The sequence below is a fragment of the Myxocyprinus asiaticus genome, chromosome 2 (assembly GCF_019703515.2).
Source record: "Myxocyprinus asiaticus isolate MX2 ecotype Aquarium Trade chromosome 2, UBuf_Myxa_2, whole genome shotgun sequence".
NCBI lineage: Eukaryota > Metazoa > Chordata > Actinopteri > Cypriniformes > Catostomidae > Myxocyprinus > Myxocyprinus asiaticus.
This window is the reverse complement of record NC_059345.1, coordinates 52,992,012-53,007,899: the sequence shown is the minus strand read 5'-3', so window position 1 is coordinate 53,007,899 and position 15,888 is coordinate 52,992,012. Positions and strand designations below refer to the sequence as shown.

At 38.2% G+C, this 15,888-nt stretch overlaps 1 protein-coding gene across 2 annotated transcripts in view; it reads right to left on the bottom strand.

The window, feature by feature from the left end:
* The window catches only part of LOC127452073 (arf-GAP with Rho-GAP domain, ANK repeat and PH domain-containing protein 2-like), a 154,445-nt gene that overhangs the window by 27,419 nt on the left and 111,138 nt on the right, over positions 1-15,888 (bottom strand). For both annotated transcript variants that reach the window (XM_051717252.1, XM_051717257.1), the window contains exons 17-22: positions 14,927-15,029; positions 14,146-14,344; positions 6,806-6,869; positions 6,491-6,654; positions 6,046-6,258; positions 1,960-2,065 (exon numbers count right to left, since the gene is read on the bottom strand). In XM_051717252.1, coding sequence (XP_051573212.1) covers positions 1,960-2,065; positions 6,046-6,258; positions 6,491-6,654; positions 6,806-6,869; positions 14,146-14,344; positions 14,927-15,029 — 849 coding nt within the window. The remainder of the gene's footprint in view (positions 1-1,959; positions 2,066-6,045; positions 6,259-6,490; positions 6,655-6,805; positions 6,870-14,145; positions 14,345-14,926; positions 15,030-15,888) is intronic.

Below are 15,888 nucleotides of genomic sequence, written 5' to 3'. Positions count from 1 at the left end.
CGCACGTCTTTAGACAAATTTGCCATCAGAAGTTTATGTAAGATGCCAAAGTTTACATTTTCAGCGTACTATGCTGCCAAAATGAAAATTTGTGGTACAAAATGCAAATTATTCCATTGTCATATAGGCAAATGTACACTCACTGAGCACTTTATTAGGAACACCTGTACACCTACTTATTCATGCGATTACCTAATCAGCTAATCGTGTGGCAGCATTGCAATGCATAAAATCATGTAGATACAGGTCATGAGCTTCAATTAATGTTCACATCAACCATCATAATGGGGAAAAAATGTGATCTCAGTGATTTCAACCATGGCATGATTGTTGGTGCCAGATGGGCTGGTTTGAGTATTTATTCTGGGATTTTCACACACAACAGTCTCTAGAGTTTACTCAGAATGGTGGCAAAAACAAAAAACATCCAGTGAGCAGCAGTTCTGCTGACGGAAATACCCTGTTGATGAGAGAGGTCGATGGAGAATGGCCAGACTTATTTGAGCTGACGGAAAGGCTACAATAACCACTCTGTACAATTGTAGTGAGCAGAATAGCATCTCAGAATGCACAACATGTCGAACCTTGAGAAGGATAGGCTACAACAGCAGAAGACCACATCGGGTTTCATTTCTGACACCCATGAACAGAAAGCTGAGGCTGCAGTGGGCACAGACTCACCAAAGTTGGACAGTTAAAGACTGGAAAAATATAGCCTGGACTGGTGATGGTGGTGTAATTGTGTGGTGAAATGTTTTCTTGGCACACTTTGGGCCCCCTAATACCAATCAATCATTGCTTGAATGCCACAGCCTATTTGAATATTGTTGCTGACCATGTGCATCCCTTTATGGCCACAATATACCCATCTTCTAATGGCTGCTTCTAGCATGATAATGCACCATGTCACAAAGTAAATGTCGTCTCAAACTGGTTTCAAGAAAATGACAATGAGTTCACTGTTCTTCAGTGGCCTTTCCAGTCACCGGATTTCAATCGAACAGAACATCTTTGGGATGTAGTAGAATGGGAGATTCGCAGCATTAATGTGCAGATGACAAATCTGCAGAAATTGCGTGATGCAATCATGTCAACATGGACCAGAATCTCAAAGGAATGTTTCCAACGTCTTGTGGAATCCATGCCATGAAGAACTGAGGCAAAGTTTTGAAAGCAAAGGGAGGACCTACCCAGTATTAGTATAGTGTTTCTAATAAAGTGCTCAGTGAGTGTATATTTGTGGACAACCATAATGTAAAATGCAGTTGCATGGCTGTTAAGACATTTTCTAAAATGAGTGTGGAAAAAAGTTCATTTTGGACTTTGAACAAACACACATCTTAAATAAGTAAACACACACACACACATATATTTCTGTATTTACTAAATTACACCTGCAGCACTGTGTTTACACTAACTGTGCTGTTACCAGTGGTGGGATTCGCCAAAACACTTAAAATTTTTAACTGGCACTGCATTACTGTGTGCACTAATATGAGGTTGCTTTGTTCTGAAAGCAACTACATAAAATGTGTTAACCATAAATGAAAACACAAGCACAAACACAGATAAGCAACAAAAACAAAACAGGCAGGCACAAATACTGCTTAGACCTGAACACACACAAAAAAAAAAAACGATAATACTGCTTAGACCTGAACACATAAAAACAATAATACTGGTTAGACCTGAACACAAATAAACAATTATTGTACATCATGGGGGATACTGTATGTTAGGCTATACTCCAAATCTGCCAAAAGGGCCGATTAAGGCTTCTTCAAACCATTAGAGTCCTTACAGGAATATTTCAAGCAAACTGACATACCCAGTGAGGGTTTGAAGTACCCGTGTTTACTGTGAGCTTTCAACTAGACTTCAAACATCACAATAGAGAATTGGAAATGGTTACAATCTGGCTTGACAGGATGGTATTACAGACTGTTGTCATGAAATTACCTGTACAAATGTTGCAGTAAAGCACCAAGGGTTGACCTGTTGACCTTGGGTAAACTCTGGATGTAGGATGAATATTTCTGCACTCTGACCTTCTCATCCTCTTCATCTGAAATCATAAACATTAGACAAATTTAAAAACAAAACTATTGTTTACGTTTTACACAAAAGACAAGATCCAAGCAAGAGCTTTGAGGCCATCTATATGCAGGGTTGGGAAGTAACGGAATACTGTACATGTAATGGAAGTACGTATTTAAAATACTAAATATAAGTAACTGTATTCCACTACAGTTACAATTTAAATCATGGTAATCGAAATACAGTTACATTTAAAAAGTATTTTGTTTACTGAAGAGATTACTTTGCATTTTATTGTCATTTGTTTCATTTAATATTTAGTCAATTCATTTGGAAAACATTTATCCATATAAATGATGCGATCTGAGGAGCATTTAAACACTTTCTTATGATGTGTTACATTCATACGGGCAGACGGAACGTTCTCACACTGTTATAAGAGAAAAGTGGATCTGACATTATTGAGGAACTTTCCCTTTGGCAGCTTAAAGGAATAGTTCACCCAAAAATGAACATTTTCTCATCATTTACTCACCATCATGCCATTTATTCTGCAGAACATAAATGAAGATTTTTAGAAGACTATTTCAGCTCCATAGGTCCATACAATGCAAGTGAATGGTGACCAAAACTTTGAAGCTCTAAATAGCACATAAAGACAGCATAAAAGTAATTCATAAGACTACAGTAGTTGTCTTCAGAAGCAATCTAATATTTTTTGGGCAAGAACAGACTAAAATGTAACTTCTTTTTCACTTTACGTCTTGTCATTGCAGTCTCTAGGCACAATCAAGATTTCAGTCTCGATTACACTTCCTAGTGCTTGACGCATGCGCAGAGCGCTAGATGGTGCTAGGAAGTGTATTCGAGCTTGGAATCATGATCACCAAGGAGACTGCTGATATCAAGATTTATAGTGAAAAGGGAGTTACATTTTGGTCTTTTTCACCCAAAACCCATTGGATTTCTTCAGAAGACATGGATTAAACCATGGGAGTCATTTGGATTACTTTTACGCTGCCTTTATGTGCTTTTTTGAGCTTCAAAGTTTTGGTCACAATTCACTTGCATTGTATGGACCTACAGAAAGTAGGTTGAGTAAATTTTTGGGTAAACTATTCCTTTAATAGAAAGAATCCAAATACGATTAGAAAAAAAGTCATGGGGTAAACTATGTGGGGTTTTCAAGCAAGTTTGGAGCAGCAGAAATAGTTAACCTTGTGTAAATTGTCATGTGAATATTTAGCTTTATGCTAAGTTAAAATGCTATGTCTAGCCCCTTTATATGATTTTATGATTATATTTTTTCTATCAAGAATATCCATATTAGATATATATAGAGTATATATCTATATATACACTGATGAGCAAAAACATTATGCCTAATATGCTGCTGGTCCTTCGCGTGCCGCCAAAACAGCGCCAACCCACCAAGGCACGGACTCTACAAGACCGCTGAAGGTGTCCTGTGGTATCTGGCACCAAAACATTAACAGCAGATCCTTCAAGTCCTGTAAGTTGCGAGGTGGAGCCGCCGTGGATCGGACTTGTTGGTCCAGCACATCCTACAGATGCACAATCAGATTGAGATCTGGGGAATTTGGAGGCCAGGGAAACACGTTGAACTCTTCATCATGTTCCTCAAACTATTCCCGAACAATGTGTGCAGTGTGGAAGGGCACATTATCCTGCTGAAAGAGGCCACTGCCATCATCGAATACCATTGCCATGATGGGGTGTACCTGGTCTGCAACAATGTTCGGGTAGGTTGAACGTGTCAAATTGACGTCCACATGAAAGGCTGGACCCAGGGTTTCCCAGCAGAACATTGCGCACAACATCATACTCGCTCCACCGGCTTGTCGTCTTCCCACAGTGCATCCTGGTGCCATCACTTCCCCAGGTAAACGGCACACACGTACACGGCTGTCCACGTGATGTAAAAGAAAACAAGACTCATCGGACAAGGCGACCTTCTTCCACTGCTCCAAGGTCCAGTTCCGACGCTCGCATGCCCATTGTAGGCACTTTCGACTGGACAGGGGTCATCATGGGCACTCTGACCAGTCTGTGGCTACACAGCCCCATACGCAGCAGGGTGCGATGCACTGTGTGTTGTGACACACTCCTCCCATAACCATCATTAAAATTTTCCGTGACTTGTGCCACAGTAGACCTTCTGTCAGTTCACATCAGACGGGTCAGCCTTCATTGCGCTCGCACATCGATGAGCCTTGGGCACCCAACACCTGTCGCTGGTTTGTGGTTTGTCTCCCCTCAGACAAATGTCGGTAGGTACTCACCACTGCTGACCTGGAGCACCCCACAAGCCTTTCCGTTTCAGAGATGCTCTGACCCAGACTCTGACAAAGTCGCTCAGGTCTTTACTCCTGCCTGAGGGATCTTCTACCAAAATATTAAAATATTGGTAACACTTTCTATGAAGCCCATATTTATAATGCATTGTAAAGATATTATAATGCATTAGTAATGTCTCATAATACACCTTATAATATGTTATAACTTCTCATAAATAATTGTAACCACAATTATAATACATTATAAGACTTACCTATTCATAGTTATACCTTAGAGCAGTTGTTCTCAACCTTTTTTTGATGAACGCCCCCCTTCTTCATTCCCTTACCCCAACTTATGAGAAGTTATAACTTATTGTGAGGTGTATTATGAGACATTATGAATTCAGTATAATTAATTTATAATGCCTTTACAATGCATTATAAATATGGGCTTCATAGAAAGTGTTACCAAAATATGTTATAGAGTTTATCAATCGAATGCAGTTGGATATGAATGTCAAAAGATTATCTGTTCGTTTTGAAGCTTAATGACAACATTTAATTTTTACATTCAAATTATTTTTATATTTTGTTACATTCAGATACCCAAGTATTGGGGCATAGAAGCCCTTGTGACTGAGGCATGATACTGCATGGGGGTTCAGGGGTATCTCCTGGGAGAAAATTTAGAAAATGTAAAAGTCTGAATGGACCATTTTTATATTTTCATTAAAGTGAGAAAGACTAGGCTACAAACTAGTAATTTTATTGTCTTCCCTTGTCATCCATGCCAGAGATGATGTCATCTGATTAATTTCACAATATTAGAACAGAAATCTATTTGTTCATTATTAAAGGCTCGTAACATGCTGATTAATAAAGCAAAATTTAGAAGGAAAAAACTATATGGTCTATAGTGTTCGGTACTACAGAAAAATATTCAATAATACAGCGCAGAAAGATCAGATCTGGTGTACACAGCACTTTTGTTTTGTCGCGCTGCTCACTAGAGACGATGAGAAGGCGAAACCGTCATCATGTCTTGTGCCAGTCACCGCAGTCCAGACCCCGGACTGATTCCATCCAGGCTGCGGTGACTGGTTAGCCTAATCGTTAGCAAGGCAGCTAACGTTAGCAACTTCATACAGTCTGAGAAAGCCAAACTGCTTACGTTTTTAGCGACACACACCTGATCATCTAGATGTAGAACACAGCCTAAATATCGAAAATTACTCAAAAGCTTATCATCGATAGTGTGGATTTTTTTTTATTGCAATAAATATCAAGATTGTTTCTTTGCCCAGCCCTAATATATATATATGGATTACTAATCATAGTAATCCAAAGTTTTTACATTAGATTACATTACTGACCTTGAGTAATCTAACAGAATATGTTACAAATTAAATTTTACAGGATGTATTCTGTAAAATGTAGTGGAATACATTTTTAAAGTAACCCTCCCAACCCTGTCTATATACATCAGGTACTCCTAAATAATGACCAAATCAACTTTTAGCACATATACACATTTAAAATGTAGTCTTTTTGTTTCAGGAAAATAGACCAAAAATTACTGATGATATCGAAATTTTTCGTCCAATAAAATATTTTCTCAAATGAAAATGTCCCCTCCCCCTAATCCTGCCTGCTTCTGACATCAATGTGCTCAGTCATAGAAACAGAGTCAGTGGTTGGCAGCACTAACCAAGAGTAGAAATCCAGAATGGGTAAAGCTCTTTAGCCAATAGTGCATCTTCACTGTGGGACAGAAAGCTCTTGAGTGTGTCTGTGACATCCTCTAGTCGGTGGTCTTGCGCCCGCAGCTTAACAACTCGGGCGTCCTTTGTAAACTCCTCCAAGAGCTGGGCAACACGCCCCTGGTCACCACTCTTCTGGTAGATTCCCTTGCAACACAAACCTGCAGGGAGAGGTCAAGGGTAAAAAATATAAACAGGGTTTTCAGGTTAGTCTCAAGTCTAGATTTTTAGCCCAGAGGACTTTTAAATGTGTAATCAACATTTATTAAAAATTCTACATAATGAAGGTTTTAGGCAGCTTATTTTTAAGTGTTGCTAAAATATTCAAATTCATTTTAGAAAAGATAAAGATAAATGATTAGACTTCATATGCATGGAAAATAAACAGATTACCGTATTGGGTGACGAAAGCTATGCAGCTATCCACGATGATAGGGACGTCATTTTTTTTCATTTGCTGGTTACCAAGAGCTGTACCGTCTGTCTTCGCTGCCAACTGGATGGCAGAGTGCCACAGTGCAAAGTCCTGCTTGGTTATGCCATGAATATAAACGGTTCTGTTTAAAAAAAAAAAATGTTTTTTTAAAAAACACACACTCTTACAAATTAAGATACAATTCAGACAAACAAGTGCAATGACAGCATAGTGACTTTAATATCAGTACAGCCGTTTGTGTTGCATTATGTAAGGTGTCAAATGCACTGTACCTTCCACTCTCAACCATTAGTAAGACCTGAATTTTCTCATCACCCTCCATATGAGTGGACACAGCTGAAAAAATAGGAAAACATTTGCTGACGTAGTCATTAAAACTTTCATCTTGACATAAGGATGAAATTACTCTTAGACGCACTAGAATGAAAGACAGTAAGATGAGATGAACTGAAACGAATGATGAGAGCTTTAGTGTTTTGTAAACTTTCCAGTCAGAGTAAGTGGAGCAGAAAGCTGAGTGTTGCTAGTCTTTAGTTTCTACAGCAGTTTGAGAGGAGTTTGAGAATGCTGCCTCACTATAACCATCAAACACATGTTACATGTAAAAATAATTGTATACAAACATATTCAGAATCACAGATTCTCATAATAATTCTTACACAAATTTCTCTCTCACATCTTTGTCATTTTTCTCCACTCTCTTTATCTGTCCCTTCCCCTCAAGTGTCAGAAAAATGACCCCAAAACAGTGGCTAAAACAGCACTGTTGTACACTAAACTAAACTCTCTAAATCTTTGTATAATGTTTAATTATATGAATAAATTAATTTAATTAACAGACTCAATCACCTGTTCATTCTTTCTTATATTAATCCATTTTAGAGTAATAAAAACAAAAAACAAAACAAAAGAGTTCAACTGAGAACAAAATTGCTCTATTATTTTTGAAACTCCATATCCTGTTAAAATCAACAGAAACATAGGCACTAAAGTGGTAAAAATAGCACTGTAATTGCTGCACTTTAGTTATTTTCAAGGTTGGCAAATTTTGTTTAGCAATGTTATTTGAAGTGAGGTTTAAAAAAAAAATTAAAGGAGCGTTATTGAGTACCCAAGCTTTATTAAAAGCCATTATTGAAAACAGGCAAACATTTACTATCACTGTTTGATAAAACAAACACAAGCCTCTTTATTTTTTAACCTCCCATAAACATGAACTTTTTTATTAAGGAATTTAAAAAGTGAACTAAACGGCCTTGTAGTGCTGGGCTTAGCGTTTGGATTGCTCTAACTCCTCTCTCAGGATGCTTCTTCATATTTTACTTGTAGCCTATATTCAGTGGCAAGAAAAAGTATGTGATCCCTTTGGAATTGCCTGCATTTATGTACAAATTTGTCTTCAAATCTGGTTTGACCTTCATCTAAGTTACAATAATGAACAAACATAATCTGTTTAACTAATAACACACAAATTATTGAATTGTTCTTGTACATATACAGTGTAGTTTTTAAAAAGTATGTGAACCCCTTAGATAATGACGTCAACAAAAGCTAATTAGAGTCAGGAGTCTGCAAACTTGCCATCCAATTAATGAAATGAGATTGGAGGTGTAAGTTAGAGCTACTTTGACTTATAAAAAGCACTAAAAGCACAAGAAGCATCTGATTATGTGTACCATGCCTAGCAAAAAAGAGATCTCAGAAGACCTATGATCAAGAGACCAAGAGCTTAGATATTCATCTGTCCACAGTTAGACATACTGTCTATAAATGGAGACTATTTAGTACTGTGGCTACTCTGACTAGAAGTGGCCGTCCAGCCAAAATAACTCAAAGGGCACACCAAAGAATGCTCAATGAGGTAAAGAAAAACAAAAAAAAACATCTATTTTCATGAGTCTACTATACAGAAAACATTAAACAAGCATGGTGTCCTGCTTTCCAACAAAAACATCTGTGTGTGCCTTAAGTTTGCCAAAGACCACCTTGACACTCCACAACGCTACTGGGAAAATGTTTTGTGGAATAATGAAACTAAGGTTGAATTGTTTGGAAAGAACATGCAGCACTACATATGGCATAAAAAGGGCACCGCATACCAACATGAAAACATCTCAATGGCGAAGTACGATGGAGGGCCTGAACCACTTGACATCATCGATGGAAAAATTAATTCCCAAGTTTATCAAGATATCCTACTGGATAATGTCAGGGTGGCTGTGCACCAGCCGAAGCTCAATAGAAGTTAGGAGATGCAGCAGGACAATGACCCTAAACATCGAAGTAAATCCACCTTTTGGAGTGGCCCAGTCAGAGCCAAGATATTACACCAGTAGAGATGCTGTGGAATGACCTCAAGGGAGCCGTTAACACCAGACATCCTAAGAATGTGGCTAAGCTGAAGCAGTTCTCTAAAGAAGAATGGTTCAAAATTCCTTCTGAACATTGTGCAGGTCTAATCTGCAGCTACCGGAAATGCTTGGTTGAGATTATTGCTGCCAAAGGAGGATTGACCAATATTAAATCCAAGGGTTCACTTACATTTTCCACAGCACTGTGAATGTTTAATGGGATGTGTTCAGTAAAGAAATGAAAGATTATAATGTTAGTGTGTTGTTAGCTTAAGCACATTGTTGTTTATCTATACTTGTGACTAGGGCTGTGTGATAAAACGATCTGAAAATCCGCAATATTGATGATAACCTTTTGAGTAATGTTCAATATTTAGCCTGTGTTCTACATCTAGACGATCAGATGTGTGCCGCTAAAAACGCAAGCAGTTCGCTTTCTCAGACTGTATGAAGTTGCTAACATTAACTGCCTTGCTAAGGATTAGGCTGTGCCAGTCACCGCAGTCCGGGTCTGGACCCCGGATTGATTCCATCCGGACCACATAAAATCATGACGACGGTTGCGCCCTCTTATCGTCTCTAGTAAGCAGTGCGAAAAAACAAAAGTGCTGTGTACCCCAGATCTGACCTTTCTGCTATTCTTGAGTATTTTTCTCAAGTACCGAACACACTTCATTTATGCCCTGTCCCGCTCTGCACACGTTGCCTCTTTTCCCCGCATGTGAGTAGACATGAGGCGCTGCATAAGTTAACGTGGTTCCAGAGTGCCTTTAGACCATAAAGTTTTTTTCCTTCTAAATTTAGCTTTATTAATCAGCATGTTACGAGCCTTTAATAATTAACAAATAGATTTCTGTTAATTTTGTGAAATGAATCAGATGTCATTATCTTTGGCATGGATGACAAGGAAAGACAATAAAATTATTAGTTTGTAGCCTAGTCTTTCTAACTTTAATGAAAATATAAAAATGGTCCATTCAGACTTTTACATTTTTATCCATAAAGTAAATTTTCTTTAATGCATTTAAGCAACATTATGTCAAAATGGTACTAGCTTATCCTACTTAAATGCATGTGACATCAAATTAACAATTAGTCAGAAGTAATCCAAAAGTAATCCAAAGCAATACAATTAGATAACCTTAAAAATAAAAAAGATTACATTACTGACTACATTTTAGTAAATAAATTTGTAATCAATCAGGTTACAATTCAGAAGTAATCTACCCAGCTCTGGTGATGTATCACAAATGCCTTTTTGCTCATCAAATATAGTGTATGACTATCTGAACCCATTTCAACATAGTGTTTTCCCATTTCTAAATGCGATACTGCTCCACTGTAGTGTGAAGAGGGTGAGCTAGGCCAAGCTGTGAACTGCTGGTTTGTCTATGTCTGTGTCCTAATCTAATTTCACAGAGTTCCAGCCCTTTGAGGCCTATATGTTCTGTCACCATAGAGATCTTAAACCACTGGAGACGCTTCGTTAGAGTGCCATGCTACATTTTAAGGCTCCGCAAACTGTTGAGGCATCACCCTCTTAATCCTTCCCTGAGTATGTTGGCTTTCTGGATTTGATCCCTTTTTTGGCCATGAACGGATTAGAAAAAAAAAGAGATTCATTGATTTTTCCCACCTCATTCTAGTGCAATTGATTGGAAATGTTGCAAATCTGGTCCATAGGTGCCAAGCTCATGTCAACTACCTCCTGCCCAAACACGATTGCCACTGGCAACTGCGGTCTCCCTTGGAGACAGGAGAGACGTGTGACCAGATGAGTCTTTTAGAGACGTGGGAACCAAGTAAAAAACTAGCATACAGGGAAATGCCAATGAGGAAGTACTAGCAGGTCGCAGAGGAGGCGGCACAGAAGAGTAAGGGATAACATTTCAGATGAGATTTGAAGAAAATGATCATGAGGCTGAAGGTGTCTCAAACTATTACAGAGACACTTCATTGCAGACATCACTGATGTAATCCATTTTAAGATGTACAAACTTTTTCAACAGATTATTGTAAATGTGTGTGTTTGAACTTGAACCTATATGAGTTGTACATGCATACAAATACACATTCTGAGGTCAGTATTAAAAGAATAGTACACCAAAAATATATATATATTTTTCTAATAATTTCCCAAACATTGTGCAATTTTAATAGACCTTTATCAAATTTCTGGCCATTGGATTGTGTAAGTAAACTATTGTAGGGTAAACTTCTAAAGCAGTGAATGGGAGACCACAGCAATTATTATTTTTGCTTACTTTTATTATTATTATTGAATATAAGTGTATTCTTTCATACTTCTGCCACAGCAGCAAGACAAGTAAGCAATATCATACAAGCAAGAGTGCGATATGTCCCTACATCAGCACTGCTGTGATTCGGCCGCAGTGAAAAAAAGAATAGTTTTGTCATGCAATGCCTTCATTTAACACCAAGACAAGCTGATATTTCAAGATTAAAATCACAGCTCCAACTTCAGGCAAGTTTTGGCAAGTGAGGTAAGTTTTGGCTCTAATCCTATCGCAGGCTTTTCTGTGTAATGAGATGGTCATTTTCAGGGTGATAATGTAACTGGGCCCTTATGACATCAGTTTTTAAGTGTACATTTTTAAAATCAGAGCAGCAATATATCAGTGTGCTTTGTCCCGCATCCCGCATGTCATGAGCAGTATTTACGCATTTACCCCGCGGGGGTACTGGAAACTATCGCAGCTACTTCAGGTGGATTAACTGTATAAATCCATCCACGTAAACATCCAAATTAAGTGTAAATCACTACCACTGATCGACAACTGGAGCGCAAACAGACAGCATTTCTGCGCGTGCACAGCGAGGTGCGCGGGGCGCGTGCGTGTGAGATGTGCAGGCGCGAGGCAATCGTACGGCGAAGAGAGTGGCTGTGTCTGAAATCGTTCACTCATTCACTATTTCCTATATAGTGAATGGCAGTTAGTGCACTATATCTCAGCAGTAAGTGAACGAAATGAGTGAATTTGGATGCAGACATATACACTGAGTGTCGGAGCTCTGGGGCTATCACAGAAACGTCACATATGAAATTTTAAAATACTTGGGCTTTACTTGTTATTCTTATTATATAATATATTAATACAATAAATCTTCATTCTGTTTGTCATTTTTAATATATACTGTGTGTTAATATAAAGAGTAAACACATTTTATCAAATAAAGAGTACATTTTAAAATGTATCTGTAGGTTTTGTCTCTCTATATGTTGTTATTTTAATCAAGTAATGATTTGTCAAAAAGTAATTTACTACATTCATCATGAAATAAAACATTGCAGGAATGAAGGAAGCAGTAAACTCCCAGCTCGTACGTCTTCCCCATGGTCGATTGTGGGAAATTAACCATTGTCGAGTGTACATCGAATGTACACTTGAAATTAGAGTGCATTGTGAGTAAGAATGAGTGAACAAAAGTAGGGAATGAGTGGCTCACTCAGAATTCAGACACTCCTACAGAAATAGTGCACTATATAGTGGATAGGGGGCAGTTTCAGACACAGCGAGTGTTCCACGACCGGGGTTGGTGCCCTACTCACTAGGCTGCATATATGCATTTAGAGAGCAGCAGTACTGCTGTACAGAACTAATGATCTAAATACTTACGATACTGAAAACTGTAACTACACTGAAATAAGAATCCACACAGGACTTTAAAAGCTATGACATAGCGAAAGAAGGCATTAACAAAACATGATCTTGCTTTGGTTTATATTTCAGCATTATATATAATCATCACGTTTTCACTGTAATAATTACTAGAAATGTTTCCAAACCTCTCTTCTTATTAACAAATTCATCCAGATCTGACAAGAGCCCTTAAAGGGATAGTTCACCCAAAAATTAAAATTCTCATTATTTACTCACCCTCATGCCACCCCAGATGTGCATGACTTTCTTTCATCTGTTGAACTCAATTGAAGATTTTTAGAAGAGTTTCTCAGCTCTGTAGGTCCATACAATGCAAGTGAATGGGTGCCAACATTTTAAAGCTGAACAAAAGTCAGCATAAAAGTAATCCATAAGACTCCAGAGGTTAAATCAGTATCTTCAGAAGTGATGTGATAGGTGTGGATGAGAAACAGAGAAACAGATCACTTTCACATTCTTCTTCTTGTGTTTTTGGTGATTCACATTCTTCTCTGCATATCGCCCCCTGCTTTCTAGCAAAAAATGACAAATATTGATCTATTTCTCACCCACACATATCATATCACTTCTGAAGACATGGATTAACCACTGGAGTCTTATGGATTACTTTTATGCTGCCTTTACATGCTTTTTGGAGCATCAAAATTTTGGCCTACAGAGCTAAAATATTCTTTTAAAAATCTTAATTTGTGTTCTGCAGAAGAAAGGAAGTCATACACATCTAGGATGGCATGAGGGTGAGTAAATGATGAGAGAATTTTCATTTTTGGGTAAACTATCTCTTTAAAGTGATAGCTCAGCCATAATTTAATATTCTGTCATCATTTCTCTACCCTCATGTTGTTCCAAACCAGTGTGACGCTTTGTATTATGTGGAACACAAAATATGTTAGACAGAATGTAAAGGACTGACAGACTCGCTCACCATTCACTTTCAAAATATATATATAAAAAAAACACATTCACTGAAAGTAAATAGTGACTCAGGCAAACATTCGGTCTAAAATCTCCTTATTGTGTTGCATGGAAGAAAGAAAGTCATACGGGTTTGGAACAACATGATGGTGAATGATGACAGAATTCCCATTAATAATAATAATAATTCTGTAGTACATGTTCAATGTGAATTATGTAATGGAATATAGGGGAGTAAATGTCTATTATGTCATTTGTGAAAGTAACGAGTTACTCACTACTTGAGTACTCTTTTAATTGGATACCTTCTTACTCTTACTCAAGTAATTATATATGTTAGTACTTTTACTTCTACTTGAGTACAGTTTTTGGCTGCTCTACCCACCTCTGATCGTATGGCTATCATATGGTCTATTTTTATGAAAAATTATTAGTGCTTGTTTGTTTTTTGTTTTTTTAAAGCTTAGCATTTTAAATTACTGTCCACTTTTGTTGTATTGAAAAGAGCTACTTAAACATTCATGGGTTGGAATGGCAAAATGTTCACTTGAGGATGAACTATTCCATTAATATATTTCATTCTACTTAAATGTGTGTGTGTGTGTGTGTGTGTGTGTGTGTGTGTGTGTGTGTGTGTGTGCGTGCGTGTGTGTTTTTCCTCACTGAGCTCCTGCAGGCGTTTCAATTGAACTTCTCCCTCCTCTTCATCTTCATCTCCAGAGCAGAAGTACAGTTCTGAACCCACCAGAGCGAACCATCCCATTCGCCAATGATAAAGGTCATGACCCTCTTTATAGTACAACCGGCCAATAAGCTCACTGTCCTGCTTCAGCAGAGCATCTGCCCTTGTGGGGACAAAACACTGGCGAGAAAGAGACAGGGAAAATATTACATTGAGCAGGCGAGTGAGAGGAGAGTGAACATTTAAAAGTCAGGGGCTTGTGCAGATCACACGGAGAAGTTTCTAGTGTTTTCTGGCAAACAGAAACTACAGCTAACCCTAGAGTTGCATTACATTAAACCAGCATACACAGAGAGACGTACAAACACAAACACCCTTTGAACATTCCCGAGTCTCTCAGAGTTACGCAAACACTTCTGCCTAGACACTGGCACCTCCACACTTCACTTAAATGGAAATGTGTTTGTGTGTAGGATGAGAGGAAAGTGAGATGGATGGATTTTGTTTGAAGGAGTAATAGCATACACCCACTCACACAAGAAAAACACTGACACACACAGACACAACAGGGACAAAGACACAATCAAATGACCTTCAAGAGTCAACACACACAGGTATTGTTTGGCAAACACTGCAACAGGAACATTCATATTTAAACACAAAAAGTGTGCACGTACGGTAAACACCGCAACAGTAAAAGTTATGATAAGACATATTTTTTATGTCTTTGAGTGTGCATGTGTGTGCGTGTGTGTGTGTAACCTTGGCGATAGCACGTGTCCAATCTGTTTGTGTATCCGAGGTCTCCGCTCCAAACACCAGCACTTTCTGCGACTGCAGATACAACTCAAAGGTGAACATTGGCCTGAGGGAGGTGTGGAAACAGCACAATTAACACACAAAATCAATCAAGTGCACACAAACACACACATGCCCACATGCTCACAGCTGTGAAACAGAAAGGATGGTGATTAATCTCTGTTAGTCTTTTGCTCTTACAATAAACAGCTGAACACCAGAGATTAATCCAGGGGGAAAGGTCACCCTCTTAATGGCTTTAACAGCTCTGACTTGTGGCCTATGAAAAACATATGGGGGATATTTTTGTTACAGTAGTGAGAGCAAAAGAATGGGGTGAAAAGTGAGAGTGTGGGCATTTCCCAGAGGGTCAAGCTAATTAGGTTATAGGTTAGCATGTCCGTTTCCCCCTGTGTGTTTGTATTTATTGTGTATGGAAACTCTGAGGTGGGGTCAAATCCATAACCTCTAACCCACAAATGGTGATAAAACATAAAAGTTTATTGGAGAATTACTTCACCCCAAAATTAAAATAGTCTTTTTCTTATTCTGACTTTGAATATAGCATCATTTGGACCACTTTATGCAGTGTTAATTTTAACATAGTTTTTTGTTTTTATTCTTTTGATGAAAATGTCCTTTAACCCTTTAAGCTCTGACTGTTTTTTTTTTCTCCCATTTTCTCCCCAATTTGGAATGCCCAATTCCCAATGCGCTATAGGTCCTCGTGGTGGCGTAGTGACTCGCCTCAATCCAGGTGGCAAAGGACGAGTCTCAGTTGCCTCCGCATCTGAGATGTCAATCCGTGCATTTTATCAAGTGGCTTGTTGAGCTTTCCAACAACATATGACACATGGCTATTTGATGAGTTTGATGTTTTCAATGATTGCAATATGTACAGTGCAACATTTTGAATAAATTATAAA